The sequence below is a fragment of the Heteronotia binoei genome, chromosome 1, assembly GCF_032191835.1.
Source record: "Heteronotia binoei isolate CCM8104 ecotype False Entrance Well chromosome 1, APGP_CSIRO_Hbin_v1, whole genome shotgun sequence".
In the NCBI taxonomy this organism is placed as follows: Eukaryota; Metazoa; Chordata; class Lepidosauria; order Squamata; family Gekkonidae; genus Heteronotia; species Heteronotia binoei.
This window is the reverse complement of record NC_083223.1, coordinates 274,604,834-274,625,188: the sequence shown is the minus strand read 5'-3', so window position 1 is coordinate 274,625,188 and position 20,355 is coordinate 274,604,834. Positions and strand designations below refer to the sequence as shown.

The 20,355-nt window shown below is 45.6% G+C and overlaps 2 protein-coding genes across 2 annotated transcripts; one reads left to right on the top strand and one right to left on the bottom strand.

The window, feature by feature from the left end:
* The first annotated feature begins 2,489 nt into the window (after positions 1 to 2,489).
* Positions 2,490 to 2,996, top strand: LOC132584571 (feather keratin 4-like). Its single transcript, XM_060256509.1, has one exon. It carries the CDS (start codon positions 2,490 to 2,492, stop codon positions 2,994 to 2,996), a length of 507 nt encoding a protein of 168 aa, XP_060112492.1.
* Positions 2,997 to 9,436: 6,440 nt separating this feature from the next.
* On the bottom strand, positions 9,437 to 10,898 carry LOC132584475 (uncharacterized). The gene is made up of 3 exons (XM_060256403.1): positions 10,723 to 10,898; positions 9,898 to 10,298; positions 9,437 to 9,567 (listed from the first exon to the last, which is right to left on the bottom strand). The coding sequence occupies exons 1-3, from the start codon at positions 10,896 to 10,898 to the stop codon at positions 9,437 to 9,439; spliced, it is 708 nt and encodes a 235-aa protein (XP_060112386.1).
* Between the last annotated feature and the right edge of the window lie 9,457 nt (positions 10,899 to 20,355).

Below are 20,355 nucleotides of genomic sequence, written 5' to 3'. Positions count from 1 at the left end.
GCTCTCCAGATGTTTTTTGCCTACAACTCCCATCAGCCCCAGCCAGCATGGCTGATGGCTGGGGCTGATGAGAGTTGTAGGCAAAAAACATCTGGAGAGCTACCGTTGGCCACCCCTGCTGTCGGCTGATCCTACATTGAGCAGAGGGTTGGACATGAGAAGACTTGGCATTCCATGCCTTTTTAGTGGACATCTAGAGCAATTGGTTGGACACTGTGTGAGGCAGGATAATGCACTAGAAGTTGGGTTGCCAAGTCCAATTCAAGAAATATCTGGGACTTTGGGGGAGGAGCCAGGAGGCTTTGAGGGTGGAGCCAGGAGAAAGGTTGTGACAAGCATCGCTGAACTCCAAAGGGAGTTCTGGCCATCACATTGAAAGGGACTGCACACCTTTTCAGTGCCTTCCTTCCACTGGAAATAATGAAGGATAGGGGCACCTTCTTTGGTGCCTCATAGAATTGGACCCCCTGGTCCAATCTTTTTGAAGCTAGGAGGGTGTTTTGAGGAGAGGCATTCTGATGCTATACTGCAAATTTGGTGCCTCTACCTCAGCCCCTACAGAGCCCCAGATACCCGCAGATCAATTCTCCATTATTCCCTATGGGAATCGGTCTCCGCAGGGAATAATGGAGTGCCCAGCAGATATTTCCCTCCCCTCCGCCTGCTTTCTGATGACCCTGAAGCGGGGGGAGGGCCTCCAAACCGGGGGATCCCCTGCTCCCACCTGGGGATTGGCAACCCTAGCTAGAAGGTCCAATGGTCTGATCCACCATGGCTCTTCATATCCTCTTCTTTTGGAATGCAGATGAGATCAGCTAGAATAAAGTTTAAGTCCAGTGGCACCTTTAAGACCAACAAAGATGATGATGATGGTGATTCAAGGTATAAGCTTTTATGTGCCTGCATACTTAATCTGAAGAAATGTTCATGCACATGAAAGCTTATACCTTGAATAACAACTGTGCTGGTCTTAAAGGTGTCTCTGGGCTCAAATTTTATTCTGCTGCTTCAGATCAACATGGCCGCCCGCTTGTATCAGCTACAATGCTACACAGCTATCAGCTAGAATGGGAGCCAGAGAGGCATGGTGAGAGAGATATCGAGTCTAATCTGGAGAACCAGGTTTGATTCCCTGCTTCTCCACATGAAGTTTCCTGGGTGACCTTGAGCTGTTCACGATACTCTCGGAATTCTCTCAGCCTCCACTTCCTCACAAAGTGCCTGTTGTGAGGAGAGGAAGGGAAGGAGATTGTAAGCAGCTCTGAGACTCCAAGTAAAGGGTGGGGTATAAATCCATTCTCCTCCTCCTCTTCCTGCACATTGTCCTCCATGTTGTCCTCCACCTCGTCTTCTTCTCCTCCTCCTCCTCCTCCTTGTCCTCCTCCTTGTCCTCCTCTCCTCCTCCTCCTCCTACTTCTCGTGTAATACATATTGTTCAGCATGTTAGTTTTACATGCAACTAGTAACTTGAAATGTCATGAGGTTTCCCTGGGTGCCTTCCCCCACGCAATCGTCTTGCATTGAATTCCACTGCTTCTATTATATATATTCTCTGCTATATCTTTGGGGGGGGGGGGATTAATTAACTCCCTACAGATATTTTTAGAGACATAAGAACATAAGAGAAGCCATGTTGGATCAGGCCAACGGCCCCTCCAGTCCCACACTCTGTGTCACATAAGAACATAAGAGAAGCCATGTTGGATCAGGCCAATGGCCCCTCCAGTCCAACACTCTGTGTCACATAAGAACATAAGAGAAGCCATGTTGGATCAGGCCAATGGCCCCTCCAGTCCAACACTCTGTGTCACATAAGAACATAAGAGAAGCCATGTTGGATCAGGCCAATGGCCCCTCCAGTCCAACACTCTGTGTCACATAAGAACATAAGAGAAGCCATGTTGGATCAGGCCAATGGCCCATCCAGTCCAACACTCTGTGTCACATAAGAGAAGCCGGGTTGGATCAGGCCAATGTCACACAGTGGCCAAAAAATTACACACACACACACACACACACACACACACACACATATATATATATATATATATATATATATATATATATATACACACACACACACACACACACTGTGGCTAATAGCCACTGATGGACTTCTGCTCCATATTTTTATCTAACCCCCTCTTGAAGCTGGCTATGCTTGCAGCTGCCACCACCTCCTGTGGCAGTGAATTCCACATGCTAATCACCCTTTAGGTGAAGAAGGACTTCCTTTTATCCGTTTTAACCTGACTGCTCAGCAATTTCATCGAATGTCCATGGGTTCTTGTATTGTGAGAAAGGGAGAAAAGGACTTCTTTCTCTACTTTCTCCATCCCATGCATTATCTTGTAAAGCTCTATCATGTCACCCCGCAGTCGACGTTTCTCCAAGACATACTCTTGTACCAAGCCTCACGGTGCTTCTTGTGCATAATATTATTTTCTTCATCCTTGAATTCTTTCAGACTCACCCTCCATCACTCAGACATGCCTCACTGTGGACCATCCTTTGCAGTTCCCTCTTGTGCCTCCGCTCCAGCCATTGGCTTTGGATCTGCAGGTCTTGGCTATGATGGACTCCACTCTGGCAGATTCACCGGAGCTGGGTCTCCATCCTTTGCCATTCCATCGGGTGCCTCTGCTCCAGCTGTCGGCTTTGGATCAGCAAGTTTTGGTCGTAACATCGGGGTACCCTCCGCTAGCCTGGGCATTCTCCCTGGCATCCACCCTTCCTGCATCAACCAGATCCCACCTGCAGAAGTTGTGATCCAGCCACCTCCCGTGGTCATGACCCTCCCAGGACCCATCCTCTCTGCTACCGGGGAACCAGTTTCTGTAGGAGGCCACACTCCATGTGCCGTTAGTTATGGAGGACCCGGCAGAGTGGTTTCTGGTGGTAGTTTTGGTTCTCTTGGAGGTCGTTTGGGGAGCTCCTGGGGCCGCAGAGGCAGTCTCATCCCATGGCGCAGAGGCAGCTGCTCCCCCTGCATTTGAAAAGTCAAAAAAAGACTGGTCAAGAAATCCATGGCATAACTTATGAATCTGGCTATAGAATCTGCTAAACATCCCACCCTAGAGCACAGAGGCAGCCGGTCTCCCTGCTAAAATATCAAGAGCAATTTACATCAGATTTGGCACAATCAAGAAACTCATGGCATAATAGTGGCTTGCTGAATACCCGCCATGTGCTGGACACTCTTCTTCCAGTTAGAGGACGACTTCTCAGCATCTCTAAGACTCATAGCTGGACATAATTTTCAAGCACTCCTCCGGTTTGGTGTAGTGGTGAAGTGTGCGGACTCTTATCTGGGAGAACCGGGTTTGATTCCCCACTCCTCCACTTGCACCTGCTGGCATGGCCTTGGGTCAGCCATAGCTCTGGCAGAAGTTGTCCTTGAAAGGGCAGCTGCTGTGAGAGCCCTCTCCAGCCCCACCCACCTCACAGGGTGTCTGTTGTGGGGGAGGAAGGTAAAGGAGATTGTGAGCCGCTCTGAGACTCTTCGGAGTGGAGGGCGGGATATAAATCCAATATCTTCTTCTTCTTCTTTAATTGTGCCTTATAGAGTTTCCTTCTTCTTTGTCTATGGAAGATATTCCATTCTGCAAATGATTTGCCTTCTTTAAAACTTTCTCTCGGTAAAAAACTATTTGCCTGAACAGTTTCTTTGGTTTTCTAATAAATCTTACTCTGCATCATGATATCAGGAGTTTTGTTTCTGTTTCCAAGAGTTAAGAACATAAGAGAAGCCATGTTGGATCAGGCCAACATGGCTTCTCCAACACTCCAACACTCTTTGTCACATAAGAGAAGCCAAGTTGGATCAGACCAATGGCCCATCCAGTCCAACACTCTGTGTAACATAAGAGAAGCCATATTGGATCAGGCCAGTAGCCCATCCAGTCCAACACTCTGTGTCACATAAGAACATAAGAGAAGCCATGTTGGATCAGGCCAATGGCCCATCCAGTCCAATACTCTGTGTCACATAAGAACGTAAGAGAAGCCATGTTGGATCAGGCCAGTGGCCCATCCAGTCCCACACTCTGTGTCACATAAGAACGTAAGAGAAGCCATGTTGGATCAGGCCAGTGGCCCATCCAGTCCAACACTCTGTGTCACATAAGAACATAAGAGAAGCCATGTTGGATCAGGCCAGTGATGTTCTCTTATGTTCTTATGTCCTTTTCAGACAAAGGGTGAAGCCCAGGATGTTGCCACAAGTGGGAAAGAGTGGAAGCCAGTTAGAGGAAGAAGGTATTCACTTCCTCTCCATAGGGAGAAGTGGATAGGGAGCAAGAGGCTCCTCCAAGAAAGGCTGCTGTGCAACCACTCAGGGTGCTGTGCGAAGTGGGACATCATGGCAAGCCACCTTAAGAACATAAGAGAAGCCATGTTGAATCAGGCCAACGGCCCATCCAGTCCAACACTCTGTCACACAGTGGCCATAAGAACATAAGAGAAGCCATGCTGGATCAGGCCAATGGCCCCTCCAGTCCAACACTCTGTGTCACACAGTGGCCAAAAAACCAGGCACCATCAGGAGGTCCATCAGTGGGGACAGGACACCAGAAGCCCTCCCACTGTGCCCCTCCCAAGCACTGAGAATACACAACATCACCTGCCCCAGACAGAGAGTTCCAACAATACACTGTGGCTAATAGCCACTGGTGGACATCTGATCCAGATGTTTATCCAATCTCCTCTTGAAGCTGGCTATGCTTGTAAGAAGTCATTCCCATGAGCATGCTGGCAGTGTCATCCAGAAAGCAATCACTTGGCTTGTCAGCAAGGAACAGGTTCAGTTTAAAGCCAGCAGTCTTGATAAAGGCAATGAAACATGGGGAACCAGTCGTCATGGACGGGCTTTCTGTGAATATTATTGGACTTCACAGATTTCCTTACTTAAGAACATATGAGAAGCCATGTTGGATCAGGCCAATGGCCCATCCAGTCCAACACTCTGTGCCACACAGTGGCAAAAAAAAAAAAAAAAAGTGCCATCAGGAGGTTCACAAGTGAGTCTAGAAGCCCTTCCACTTTGTCCCCCCCCCCAAGCACCAAGAATACAGAACATCACTGCCCCACGCAGTTCCAATAATATACTGTGGCTAATAGCCACTGATGGACCTTTGCTCCATATTTTACCCAATCCCCTCTTGATGCTGGCTATGCTTGTAGCCGCCGCTACCTCCTGGAGCAGTGAATTCCACATGTTAATCACCCTTTGGGTGAAGAAGTACTTCGTTTTATCCATTCTAACCTGACTGCTCAGCAATTTCATTAAATGCCCACGAGTTCTTGTATTATGAGAAAGGGAGAAAAGGACTTCTTTCTCTACTTTCTCCATCCCATGCATAATCTTGTAAACCTCTATCATGTCACCCCGCAGTCGACGTTTCTCCAAGCTAAAGAGTCCCAAGCGTTTCAACCTTTCTTCATAGGGAAAGTGCTCCAGCCCTTTAATCATTCTAGTTGCCCTTCTCTGGACTTTCTCCAATGCTATAATATCCTTTTTGAGGTGCGGCGACCAGAACTGCACACAGTACTCCAAATGAGACCGCACCATCGATTTATACAGGGGCATTATGATACTGGCTGATTTGTTTTCAATTCCCTTCCTAATAATTCCCAGCATGGCATTGGTCTTTTTTATTGCAAACGCACACTGTCTTGACATTTTCAGTGTCTTATGATTTGAATCCTATACTTATATAGTTATACTTATGATTTGAATCCTATAAGGATCTTTTTTGTGTGTGTGAACATGGTGTTAGGAATGTTTTTCATGTGAGGAAACCTAATGTTTGGTATCTTTAAGAACTTTCAGTGAATGAGTCTTTGCTGTGGACTGTCTGGGAATGTGTTAATGAAACTTTGCTGCAGACACTTTTTGAATGCTTTTGAAACGCAGGTGTTTAGAAGAAGAAGATTGCAGATGTATACCCCACCCTTCAGTCTGAATCAGAGACTCAGAGTGGCTTACAATCTCCTTTATCTTCTCCTTTCCACAACAGACACCCTGTGAGGTGGGTGGGGCTGGAGAGGGCTCTCACAGCAGCTGCCCTTTCAATGACAACTCCTGCGATAGCTATGGCTAGCCCAAGGCCTTTCTAGCAGCTGTAAGTGAAGGAGCGGGGAATCCAACCCGGTTCTCCCAGATAAGAGTCCGCACGCTTAGGAAAGGAAAAGTCCCCCTGTGCAAGCACCAGTCGTTTCCGACTCTGGGATGACGTTGCTTTCACAATGTTTTCACGGCAGACTTTTGACGGGGTGGTTTGCCATTGTCTTCCCCAGTCTTTTACACTCCCCCCCCCCCAGCAAGTTGGGTACTCATTTTACCGACCTCGGCTGAGTCAACCTCGGGCCGGCTGCCTGAACCAGCTTTCGCTGGGATCGAAAGCAGGTCGTGAGCAGAGAGTTCAGATCACAGTGCTGCAGTACTGCTGCTTTACCACTCTGCGCCATGGGGCTGGTATTCATACACTTAACCATTACACAAAACTGGCTCAATAAATGCTATTGTTGTTTGGATATAACAGATGACATTTCCTTGACATTTTCCACTTGTTGTCACACGTTTATGCAGGGAGCCCCTCTTCTTTTTGCCTGTGTGGGTGGAGATGAGTCAGATGAGTCAGCAGAACGCAGCTGCTAGGCTTTTGCTGGGGCTCAAAGTGGGAGCACATACAGCCGGGGCTGCGTGAACTGCACTGGCTGCCAGTTACATACCGGGTTCGTTACAAAGTGCTGGTTATCACCTTTAAAGCCCTATATGGCCGAGAACCTGCCTACCTGAGGGACCGTCTCTCCCCATACAAGCCCCAGAGAACACTGAGGTCAGCAGGGAAGAACCTGCTGTCTATCCCTGGGTCGAAAGAGGTAAAACTACAGAGTACCCACGCTCGGGCCTTCTCTGTTGTGGCTCCACACCTATGGCACCAGCTTCCGGAAGAAATGCGGGCCCTGCGGGATTTTGAACAGCCTGCAAGACCATCCTTTTTCGAATGGCCTTCGCCGACTAAAGAGAGACACTGCTAAGTAAATCCACCAGCACATTAATATTAATTTTATCGTTTTAGAATTTTCATAGAATTTTAATTCAACTGTGAAATTAGTTTTGTTTAAATATACTGTATAATGCATGTATTGATTTGTGTTGTTAGCCGCCCTGAGCCTGCTTCGGCGGGGAGGGCGGGATATAAATAAAATGATGATGATGAGCAGGGCGTCTTAGATGAGCATGGTGTCTTTAGCTCGAACTGGGTCTATTCTATGCGCTGCTGAAATTGTGACTGTCATTTCTCAGAAAGTATTTTCCTAGAGGCATCTATCTTTTGGGGGAGCATAACTTGGACCCCCCCCCCCTAAAGCCAATCCTCACCAGACTTGGTATGCAGGTAAAGGAGAGTCAGTCAGAGATGCTCTGCCAGTGTGGCGTCCCTGGCATGTGGGGGGCCATTCGACGACATCACGAAATTCACAACTGAACTGGTTCATCTAGTGGAAAAAAAAGGTTCATGACGGTCTGTGTTTAACGAACCGGGCACACTGCGAACCACAAACCGAACCGAACCACATTTCCCCAGTTCGTGCCCACCCCTGGTAATTAAATGTGTAGTAAGGGCCAAATCTAAGAGCCCCTTGGTGCAGAGTGGTAAAGCTTTTAGGTTTTAAAAATTTTATTGACACTTTATTCTAGATATTTTAGGATTGTATGATTCTTTATCGTAGTATGGAATGAGGTACTGGAGGCTGCCTTGTGTTTTCTCTTCGTTCCCTTTCATCTTATTGCTGTATTTGGTTGGTTGCTATGGCAATACTTTTGCTAATGCAATAAAGATATTGATTGATTGAAATGTGTAGTAAGGGCCAAATCTAAGAGCCCCTTGGTGCAGAGTGGTAAAGCTTCAGTCCTGCAGTCGGAGCCCTCTGCTCATGACCTGAGTTCGATCCCAGAGAAAGCTGGTTCAGGTAGCCGGCTCCAGGTTGACTCAGCCTTCTATCCTTCCGAGGTCGGTAAAATGAGTCCCCAGCTTGCTGGGGGGAAAGAGTAGAGGACCGGGGAAGGCAATGGCAAACCACCCCGTCAAAAGTCTGCCGTGAAAACGTTGTGAAAGCAACGTCACCCCAGAGTCGAAAATGACTGGTGCTTGCACAGGGGACTACTTTTACTTTTTAAAGGACTAAATAATAAAATAATAATAAATTTTATTATTATTTATTATTATTATTATTAAATATCTGGGAGGAGAATCAACAATTACATTGGTGTGGATAGTATTGAAGGAGGGACCAGCTACAAAACTGGGAGGGCCAGAGCACCCTTTTGATAGAAACCATGGGGAGGGGGTTGGATTTGGAGGTATATTGTCTTGGTACTAGGGAGGTCAGATGGGGACTCTGTCCAAAGATTTAGATACTACACTGGCCACTTGGGCTGGTTGGGGGGGGTAATGGGAGGGCTTCTGAAGTTCTGGCCCCATCGGTGGTTCTCCTGATGACCGTTTTTTGGTCAATGTAAGACACAGAGTGTTGGACTGGATGGGCCATTGGCCTGATCCAACATGGCTACTCTTATGTTCTTATGTGACACAGAGTGTTGGGCTGGATGGGCCATTGGCCTGATCCAACATGGCTACTCTTATGTCATAGAATCATAGAGTTGGAAAGGATCTCCAGGGTCATCTAGTCCAACCCCCTACACAATGCAGGAAACTCACAAATCCCTCCCTCTAAATTCACAGGAGCTTCACTGCTGTCAGATAGCCATCTAGCCTCTGTTGAAAAACCTCGAAGGAAGGAGAGCCCACCACCTCCCGAGAAAGCCTGTTCCACTGAGGAATTGCTCTAACAGTCAGGAAGTTCTTCCCCCTAAATTCACAGGATCTTCATAGCTGTCAGATGGCCATCTAGCCTCTGTTTTAAAACCTCCAAGGAAGGAGAGCCCACCACCTCCCGAGAAAGCCTGTTCCACTGAGGAATCGCTCTAACAGTCAGGAAGTTCTTCTGATACTCTGTGTTCTTATGATACTGTAAAACCAGTTCTCAGATTAAATCAAGACCCGACTCTCAGTTTCATGATACAGAGTAAACTTTAAAAGGAAACAGACAAAATTATTCAAGTGCATACTTTTAAAAAGAGTCAGTTCCAAACCGGGCAAAGCATTTACAGAAGGGAATATCCTCCATAGATAAAGAGACAGGAAACTGGATGGAGAGTGTTGAGCACATGGAAGGTACTCAGTGGATTAATACCCAAGCTACACTGTTATGCTCAAGGGTTTCTTGATTGCTGCAAATTTGATTTAAGTAGTCCATGAAACTTTAGCAGGGAGACCGGCTGCCTCTGCGCCTCAGGATGGGATGTTCCGTAGATCTATAGCCAGATTCATAAATTATGCCATGGATTTCTTGACCGTTCTTCTTTGACTTTTCAATTGCAGGGAGAGCAACTGCCTCTGTGGCCCAGGATGAGACTATCCAAGGTGCTCCCCAAACGGCCTCCAAAACTACCTTCAAGAGAACCAAAGCTAGCTCCAGAAACCACTTTGCCAGGCCCACCATTTATTTATTTGATTTATATCCCGCCCTCCCCGCCGAAGCAGGCTCAGGGCGGCTCAAAACATAAAATCCCCAAAACAATTAAATTAATAAGTATTAAATTTTGCACATTTGGTAATAAAATAGATATGCAATGATTAAAACAGTTAAAACAGAAAAAAAAACACCAGAATATTGAGTTGGTGCTATTCTGGTGGCGACGGCCTTCTTCCACTTCTCTTAAGTGCCGGTGGCAAGTCGATTGAATTCCAGCCGGAAGAGGATAGCCTTGCAGGCCTTGCGGAACTACACAAGGTTCCGCAAGGCCCTCACTTCATCTGGCAGTTGAACCATAACTAACGTTACATGAAGTGCTGCCTCCCACAGCCACTGGTTCCCCGGTAGCAGAGAGGATGGGTCCTGGGAGGGTCATGACCACGGGAGGTGGCTGGATCATGACTTTGGCGGGCGGAATCTGGTTGATGCAGGAAGGGTTGACCGTGAAGATAACGCCAAGGCTAGCGGAGGGTGCCCCAATGTTATGGCCAAGACTTGCTGATCCAAAGCCGACGGCTGGAGCAGAGGCTATGAAGGGGACTGCAAAGGATGGAGACCCAGCTCTGACTAATATGCCAGAGTGGAGGCCACCGTAGCCGAGGCCTGCTGATCCAAAGCCAACAACTGGAGCAGAGGCACAGGAGGGAACTGCAAAGGCTGGTCCACAGTGAGCCACGTCTGAGTGACGAAGGGTGAATCTGCAAAAATACAAGAAATCAGAACATACTTTTTGATTTCCCACTCCTCCACATGCACCTGCTGATGTCACCTTGGGTCAGCAACGAGTCTGCAAAAATACAAGAAATCAGAACATACTTTTTGATTTCCCACTCCTCCACATGCACCTGCCGATGTAACCTTGGGTCAGCCACGAGTTCTCTCAAGGCTGTTCTGCTCAAGAGCAGTTCTGGGAGAGCTCTCTCAGCCCCACCTACCTTCCAGGGTGTCTGTTGTGGGGAGGGGAAGGGAAAGGAGATTTGTAAGCCACTCTGAGACTTCTTTGGCTAGCGACGGGTGGGGTAGAAATCCAATCTCTTCTCTTCTTCTTATGCCAAACAAGTATCACATAATATGCTTTAAACCTCTTCACGGTCTTCAAGAATGCCTCTCCCGGCATATTACCTCTTAAGTTGCAACACACTGGCAGTCCCAGGGACAAAGACAGTTCGCCTGGCCTCACCTCCAGTTAGAGACTTCTCTGTGATAGCTCTTGTTCTAAAGAATGTAATCCGGAGTGAGCCTGCAGGACTTAACTCAATCCCACAGCGCCTGCAAAATGGAACTATAGCACCAGGCATATGGGTGAGACAAGGGAGTTTTATACTGCCTTTGTTTTTTCCCTTCCTCTCTGTCCCTGGGTCATTGGAGCAGTGGAATAATTTTTGTGCCATCTGGTTAACTGATTCTGATATGCATATATAGACTTAATTGTTAAATTATCAAAGATTTCAGGTTTTCACGGCTTGTAACATCATTAGGTTTTGTAGAATCTTTCGGGCTCAAGTACCGTGTTCTACTGGAGAAAGTTTTTCTTCCAGATGTTTCATTCTCAGCTGCGGAGAACATCCTCAGTGGCGTTGCAGCTGGAGCAGGCGCTCTGACCTTCTTGGCTGCTGTGCATTGAGTGAGGCCAGGGCTGCTGGAGAGCTGCTATTTCTAGGCTGGAGGGGGTGCGGTGAAAGAGCTATAGGTTTGTGGATGTGCCCAGGAAGCCCCACCAAACAATGGGCACATCCACAAACCTATTGCCCTTTCACCACACCCCCTCCAGCCTAGAAATAGCAGCTCTCCAGCAGCCCTGGCCTCACTCAATGCACAGCAGCCAAGAAGGTCAGAGCGCCTGCTCCGGCTGCAATGCCACTGAGGATGTTCTCCGCAGCCGAGAACGAAACGTCTGGAAGGAAAACTTTCTCCAGTAGAACACGGCACTTGAGCCCGAAAGATTCTACAAACCCTACCGTAATTGTTAAATTGTTTCTGTCTGTCCACTCTGAGCCCCACGTTTGCAGGGGAGAGTGGAATTGAAATTAAACAAATAATAATCAAGTACTGTGAGGATCAATGTGAACCACATCCGTTTTTGTTTTGTTGTTTTAACTCCAAAATTAAATCGTCAACTGTCTTCCGCAGAGAGAACACAGAACTTTTAAAGGAGAAGTAGTAGACTCCAGAGCAAGAAAAAATAGATGGGAAGTAGGGAGGCACCCATGGATAATTTATGACTTTCCAGGTTACTAGTTGCATGCGAGATTACCGTATATTAGTCCGCTTAGACAAGCTTTTTAGCTGGAAGAAGAAGATGAAGGAGAAGAAGAGAAGAAGGAGAAGGAGAAGGAGAAGAAGCAGAGGAAGAAGAAGAAGAAGCAGAGGAAAAAGAAGAAGAAGAAGACGCTTTCATACCCTGCTTTTCTCCGCCTGAAGTTTTGGAGCAGCTTGCAACCACCTTCCCTTCCTCTCCCCACAGCAGATGCCCTGTGAGGTAGGTGGGGCTGAGGGAGGTCTGAAAGAACTTTGACTGATCCAAGGTCAGGCAGCTGGCTTCTTGTGGTGGAGTGGGAAATCAACCTCAGTTACACAGATTAGAGTCCACTGCTCTTAACAACTACACAACATTGGCTCTTATCTAGATTCCATAAGAGCAACTTAAGAAGAGTCAAGCAAGATCAGAGCGATGTTCCCTCTAGTAGAGCATCCTCTGTCACACAGTGGTTAACCAGTTACTCTGGAAGACCAACAAAAGGACATACAGGTCAAGGCCTTCTCCTAATTTTGCCTCTTGGCACTGGCAGGGCTTTTTTTGAGCAAGAACACACAGGAAAACAGCTCCAGCTGGCTTGGCATCCGGTGGTGTGTCTAAAAATGTAAATACGTTCCTGTTGGGCTTTTTCCTCCCCCCCCTCCCCAAAGCCCTGGGCACTAGTATTCAGAGGCTGATTTCCTCCGGCTGTGGAGGTTCCCTTTAGTCACCATGGTTAAGAGCAGGCGTAGAATTCTAGCAGGAGCTCCTTTGCATATTAGGCCACACCCTCCTGATGTAGCCAATCCTTCAAGAGCTTACAAGGCTCTTTTTTGTAAGCTCTTGGAGGATTGGCTACATCAGGGGTGTGTGGCCTAATATGCAAAGGCACTCCTGCTAAAATTCTACCCCTGGTTAAGAGCCACTGATAGACCACTGCTCCACAAATTTGTCTAGTCATATGAAGAACATATGAAGCTGCCTTCTACTGAATCAAACCTTCAATCCTTCAAAGTCAGTATTGTCTACTGAGACTGGCAGCGGCTCTCCAAGGTCTCAAGCTGAGGTTTTTCACGCCTATTTGCCTGGACCCTTTTTAGTTGGAGATGCCAGGGATTGAACTTGGGACTTTCTGCTTACCAAGCAGATGCTCTACCACTGAGCCATGGCCTCTCTCCACCCTGGGTTCATCAAAGTCAGTCTTGTCTACTCAGACTGGCAGCGGCTCTCCAGGGTCTCAAGCGGAGGCTTTTCACGCCTATTTGCCTGGGCCCTTTTTAGTTGGAGATGCCAGGGATTGAACCTGGGACCTTCTGCTTACCAAGCATATCAGCGGCTCTCCAGGGTCTCAAGCAGAGGCTTTTCACACCTACTTGCCTGGACCCCTTTTTAACTGGAGATGCCGGGGATTGAACCTGGGACCTTCTGCTGACCAAGCAGATGCTCTACCACTAAGCCACCATCCGTCCCCTAACTGGCAGCAGCTCTCCAGGGTCTCAAGCTGAGGTTTTTCATGCCTACTTGCCTGGACCCCTTTTTAGTTGGAGATGCTGGGGATTGAACCTGGGACTTTCTGCTTACCAAGCAGATGCTCTACCACTGAGCCACCATCCATCCCCTAACTGGCAGCGGCTCTCCAGGGTCTCAAGCTGAGGTTTTTCACGCCTATTTGCCTGGACCTTTTTTAGTTGGAGATGCCAGGGATTGAACCTGGGACCTTCTGTTTACCAGGCAGATGCTCTACCACTGAGCCACCGACCCTCCCTTATGAGTCCCTTTTTATAGCATTCTATGAATGCAGCCATCACTACATCCTCTGGCAGCAAATTGCGAAAGGGAACGGAAAGTCACACTTGCTTTCTATTGTAAACAGTATCAGAGTGGAAGAGATTAAAAAGACAGATAGGAACAAAAATAACACCATCCACACAAACCATTTCTGCATGAAACTCAGACAACTCTGTACTACAAAGATACATTGCTTTATGCCAACGTAACCCCAGAATAATTAAGGGAATTGTAGTTTTGCAAAGGTAAAGGGACTCCTAATAGAAACTGCCAACTAATCTCATTGAATTTTTATTCCCAATTTTGTACGACAAGGAATGACCACTGAAATAGTTCAATTGTGTAATGTAATAAGAAATTGGTAAACTCCTGCCGGGAAAGAGCTCAGAAATCCCAAATTCCTATGAATTGCTCATCAAAATTCTTTTAGACTTATTTTCTTTTGATGGTTGAAGAAGAAGAAGACTGAAGATTTATACCCCTCCCTTCTCTGAATCAGAGTCTCAGAGCGGCTTACAATCTCCTATATCTTCTCCCCCCACAATGGACACCCAGTGAGGTGGGTGGGGCTGAGTGGGCTCTCACAGCAGCTGTCCTTTCAAGGACAACTCCTGCGATAGCTATGGCTGACCCAAGGCCATTCCAGCAGCTGTAAGTGGAGGAGTGGGGGATCAAACCCGGTTCTCCCAAATAAGAGTCTGCACACTTAACCAACTACACCAAACTGGCTCTCAAATGGTCATTCCTTATCATACAAAATTGGGAATTAGTTCCATGACAGTACCTGGTGATTCATGAGGATTCGTTACACAATGAGATTTTTCAACAAAGAACACTAGTATAAAAATTGTAGTTCTTGTGCACCAAGCCTGTCCGTAAAATCTTATTTCAGTGAGTACAGTCTGATTCGGCATTCGCCGAGCTTACCTGCTTCTTAGAGAAGACAAAGGCAAGAGTGAGAAAGGTGAAGCTGAATAACTTCAGAAGCACGAAAGGTTTTATACTGGGCTGGTGTCCCTTTTGATTTAGAGATGCCATTTTTTCCCACAAGATCTGAGTTAGTCACCTTCCAAACGTGTCGGTTTAATCACACCCAAAATTAAGTTTGTAACCTCAAAGCTTTTTAAACCAAGGAATGATGCCGTTGTCAGCTTGTTGTACTGATTAAACTCTGTGATCTTTTCCTTCTCCAATTAATTTTCTGCAGCTGTTCTATACCGAGTAATGAACACTCCCCAAAGAACAAACACACGTTCGCCCCATTTAACAGGAGGGATGCTAAGATAATTCTTCCCTGCTGAACTTATCCCTCGAACTTGACGCATGAGAAGTACATGACCAGATCAGCTGTACACTTATCATGGCAGAATATGTGATTCCTCTGTTGTTTTATTTGCAACATTTGTCAGTTTTAGAAAGATACTGTTTTGCCTCAACCAGGGCCGGGGCCTTTTCGGCTCTGGCCCCTTCCTGGTAGAATCAGCTCCCTATGAAGAGCTGGTCTCTACCTGAATTACTATCATTTTGTAGGTCCTGTAATATGGAGATGTTCCTCCAGGCCTTTGGTTGAGGCAGTGGGTGTCCTATTCCAGCAACTATTCCATCAGTTGACCTCCCTTGTTGGGACATCATGCTTTAAAAGCTATGCGCTATCCTATTTATTATCACCATCATTTGTTTGGGGCTGAAAACTGCTGTTTTATTGCCCTATTGTTTGATTTACTAATTTCATTGTATTGTTTTAAATTTAATTTATTTTTATTTATTAACTTTAAATTTGTATGTCGGCCACTCCACATACGGTAGGGTTTTTTTTGTTGCTCAGTTTATGTTGTGATCCGCCCTGAGCCCGTTATCGGAAAGGGTGGAATATAAGCCTATTAAACAAATAAACAAACAAACAAATAAATAAAATCTTCAGAGAATAATTCTTCATCATCATCAAAGAGCGATCACTCAACCTGGCATGTTTTTTGTTCTTTTGTATTGTACTTCCTCCTTTTGTATGTTTATTCCTTTTCTGTTAACAGACAGACAGACAGACAGACAGACAGACAGACAGACAGACAGACAGACAGACAGACAGACAGACAGACAGACAGACAGACAGACAGATAGATAGATAGATAGATAGATAGATAGATAGATAGATAGATAGATAGATAGATAGATAGATAGATAGATAGATAGATATTCATTACAGGACATTGCCAAAACATATGAATAAGAAGATATTGGATTTAAGAAGATATTGGAATAAGGCCTGCCTTCTTTTCTGAACATTTCCAACACACATGTTGGTGCTCACTGTACATGATATATTATGGTTTATAGTATACTCTGTTTAAATTATGTGGTGTTAAATTCCTTCTTCTTCTTTTTTTGGCCACTGTGTGACACAGAGTGTTGGAATGTATGGGCCATTGACCTGATCCAACATGGCTTCTCTTATGTTCTCAGTTACAGAAAACTTTATACTAAATATATAAAATATATGATCACTGCATATCTTTATCTATCTATCTATCTATCTATCTATCTATCTATCTATCTATCTATCTATCTATCTATCTATCTATCTATCTATCTATCTATCTATCATCTATCTATCATCTATCTATCTATCCACCTGTCCATCCACCTGCCCTTCTTCTTCTTCATCATCATCATCTATCTAACTATCATCTATCCAATGATATTGTATCAGGCTTTTTTTGATAATACCTTCCTCAGACCACCTGTTACCATTCCTTTGCAAGGTTACATTTTGCTAATTCTGAATTTCTGAGATAAAAGAGTCATAATAAACTACTTTTCTGCATTCCGGATTCAGAAAGTTTGGGGTAAAGCAGAATTATCAAAACGGGGATTATGTAATTAAGAGACAGCTATATATCACATTACTGGGAGTCTTCAAAAAGTTCACTGGGGGGGGGGGAGTTCAGTTTAAACCCTAATATATTCTTTTATATTATATATTATATTATATATTAGGATTTTGATAGATTCAGATGCAGTCTCCTGTACTGTACCCCTTCTGACATACTCCTGAGAAAGATTGGTTGTTTTCATGTGTGTAGTTTAATAATAATAACAATTTTTTTATTTATACCCCGCCCTCCCCACTGAAGCAGGCTCAGGGCGGATTACAGGACATGAGCCAGGAGCTCCTATGATTAGCCAGGAGATCCTATAATTGTCTGGGAGCCGTAAGTTCTAGATCTTTAGCGTTATCCAGGGTGCACCATGAGGAAGTGAGCTAGAATTGCACCCCACAAAATAGTGATTGAAGTAATGCACAAATCAAGTGAAGGGACTGAGGAAATACTGACCAGGGATCTCAAAACTTTGGTTGACTACTACTGTAAATTGTGGCTTACCCCAAGTGAACTCAATGACTACCTTAAAGGCACCCAACTTACAATCATACACCAAAGTACCTTGGCATTACCTTGGACATGACCTTGAGCTATAAACACCATCTTACCTATTAAAAAAAATACAAACTTGAAACAACATTCTCCAAAAATTATGTGGTACAACTCGGGTCTATCTGCTACAACACTTAAATGCTTAGTTTTGGGGTTCATGTATAGTCCTGACGAATATGTGGTTTAACAGTCCCCGTGTCCACAAACGTGATGTCCAGCTCAATACAATGAGAACCATCAATGGATATATTAAACCCACTCCAACCTATTGGCTACCCACGTCGGGTCACTTTACTCCCTGCATCTCCAAGAATGCTGTTCTTCATGAATATAGAAAGATAATTTAAAACAGAGAGTTCTCCATTCACAAAGACATGGTTGATGCGGGCCTATCCAGACTAAGATCCCAGTTTCCAGCAATAAGATTTGCACAAATCTTGCAATCACGAGATTTCGATCTAGAGAATAAACAGTGGCTAACATGGTTGTAGTCAGTTCCACCCAATATCCATAACCTGATAAACACCAGTGAACGGCCTACCTTTGACTTGCCACATGAAGTATGGAAGATGGCTAACAGAATATGAAAAAAAGGCTTTGGTAGTTGAGCAGCCCTGTTTAAGTGGGTAAAATACCAGGTTACGTGGAGTAAAATACCAGGTCCAGAATGTGATTGTGGCGCAGCCCACCAAACTACTTTCCATCAGTCACAGAATGTGAGCATCATGCTTTCCAGGGGTGATGTGATGGAGCTCTTTGAACTCTCTCCAGCTGTCGTTGAGTGGATTGCAAATTTAGATACGAATATTTAGGGGGACTGCATAGGGTTGCCAACTCCCCCACAGCCTCTGGCCCGGAACTGTTTTTCGTGTGTGCAGTGCAATGACGTCACTTGGAAGTGACATCATTGCGCTGGCCACGTCGCATGCTGGCCGCTCCAGGAAGGTCCAGGAAAACTCTATGGTACCATAGAGTTTTCCTCCCAAATTGCTAGAGCGTCTGAGAAAACCCAGGTGCCATCAGGAGGTCCGTCAGTGGGGGCAGGCACTTTGAGCCATCTCTGAGATGCCTAAGGATGGGGTGAGTACAGGAGGAGGACCGGGGGCAGATGTGCTTGTTTGAACTTGAATTTTTGATCCATCTGGGAGGCATCCCTGTGTCAGCTTGAAATGCTAGTATGGACCTAGCTTTAGATCACAGCAGTACAGTGAGAACCAGGGTGCGACTGCAATAAGAAAAGGCCAACGACATGCTGGGAATTATTAGGAAGGGAATTGAAAACAAATCAGCCAGCATCATAATGCCCCTGTATAAATCGATGGTGCGGTCTCATTTGGAATACTGTGTGCAGTTCTGGTCACCGCACCTGAAAAAGGATATTATAGCATTGGAGAAAGTCCAGAAAAGGGCAACTAGAATGATTAAAGGGCTGGAACACTTTCCCTATGAAGAAAGGTTGAAACGCTTGAGACTCTTTAGCTTGGAGAAACGTCGACTGTGGGGTGACATGATAGAGGTTTACAAGATAATGCATGGGATGGAGAAAGTAGAGAAAGAAATCCTTTTCTCCCTTTCTCACAATACAAGAACTCGTGGGCATTCGATGAAATTGCTGAGCAGTCGGGTTAAAACGGATAAAAGGAAGTACTTCATCAAAAGGGTGATTAACATGTGGAATTCACTGCCACAGGAGGTGGTGGCGGCTACAAGCATAGCCAGCTTCAAGAGGGGGTTAGATAAAAATATGAAGCACACAGTGTGCATATATATATATAATTTTTTTGGCCACTGTGTGACACAGAGTGTTGGACTGGATGGGCTATTGATCTGATCCAACATGGCTTCTCTTATGCTCTTAAGATCTCCTTTCTTATACCCAACTAAGATGGACTGGAAACACTCTCCTCCAGCATTATCCTGGGGGAAAGTCATCTGCTTATCTCTTGTGAAGCTCTTTTATGTGATAGTCAGAAAGACACGGATAATTTCTCATGGGGCTGCAGAGCCCTAGGGGGTGGGAAGGAAAGAGTCTGTCTGCTTTGTGGGATAGGAAATTAGTGGGCTCGGGCCAAAAGACAGGAACAAGCTGCTGGTTTCAGATTAGGAAGAATGGGGACAAGGCCTGAGGTTGGAGGGGAGGGGAGAGGTTAACGCGAGAGCAGATGGCATCACTGTTAATTAAACCGTGAAAACATGCTGTGTGACGCTGCGGAATGCTGAGTATTTAGTGTCGTCTTTTGATGATGGGATAACATCTGCGCAAGCATCAGAAAAAGATGACTGTCCATGCCAAGGAGGGAGTTGAGGCTTTGGTTCACATCAGGATTCTGTCTTCGTCTGGACTCGGGAAGCCAAGGGGACTAGCCCCAAAAAATCCTGCTTTGATACACACGTGGAGATAACTTGAACGTGTTGATGGCCAGAAACATCCTGTTCTTTTTGAGCAAAGCGCAGTGCTGAATCATCCGCTAGATCACAAGAGCGCAAGGACAGCCACAGTAACTGAGACGTCTGTCAACGATATAAACTGTGATTAAAGGCACACAGACCGACTTAAAACAAGTTTCTTTATCTTTTGCAATAACATGTCCACCAAATGTGTATGATTCCGTTTGGAAGATTGCCTGAAGAAGAACTGGATGTCTTTTGAAACATAGAAAGTGCCTGGGAACCATGGAAGAACAACATGCTGTCCTCATATATTAAGACATTGTCTTTTTGGACAATAGCAAGAATGGTCAAAATTGCTTATTGCTTAACGTAAGAGCCACAAAGAATAAATGTCAGATGTTTCAGAGTCACAAGACACAAATATCAGATGTTTCAGAGCTACAAGACAGGAAGGAAGGAAGAGATGGGAGGAGGGAGGGGAGAACGAAAGCAACTTTAACTGCTTTCTCCAAGCTGCCGACTGGCTTGGCTTGGAGCAGTGATTTTAAGAGACAAGTCTGGCTGATGGGTGGTGGGGGATTCAAGAACCACACGATATGTGTGAAAGAGCCACATGTGGCTCCTGAGCTGCAGTTTGGACTGTAGACAGTATCTGCTTTGTTCTAACAAGTTGTATCAATTGCATCTGATGAGCGTTGCCCTGTGAATACAGAAAATAGTAGGTTATGTCTTTAAAAAATGTACATAAGAACATAAGAGAAGCCATGTTGGATCAGGCCAATTGCCCCTCCTGTCCAACACTCTGTGTCACATAAGAGAAGCCCTGTTGGATCAGGCCAATGGCCCCTCCAGTCCAACACTCTGTGTCACATAAGAACACAAGAGAAGCCATGTTGGATCAGGCCAATG

What these genes read in the sequence shown, in the direction of transcription:
- LOC132584571 (XM_060256509.1), top strand. Translation starts at nt 2,490, where the DNA reads ATGCCTCACTGTGGACCATCCTTTGCAGTTCCCTCTTGTGCCTCCGCT.
- LOC132584475 (XM_060256403.1), bottom strand. Translation starts at nt 10,898, where the DNA reads ATGCCTGGTGCTATAGTTCCATTTTGCAGGCGCTGTGGGATTGAGTTA. An exon ending in AGTGTGTTGCAACTTAAGAG is followed by an intron (nt 10,299 to 10,722) that starts GTAATATGCCGG and finishes GTATTTTTGCAG; the next exon opens with ATTCACCCTTCGTCACTCAG. An exon ending in CACTTCATGTAACGTTAGTT is followed by an intron (nt 9,568 to 9,897) that starts ATGGTTCAACTG and finishes TCAAATAAATAA; the next exon opens with ATGGTGGGCCTGGCAAAGTG.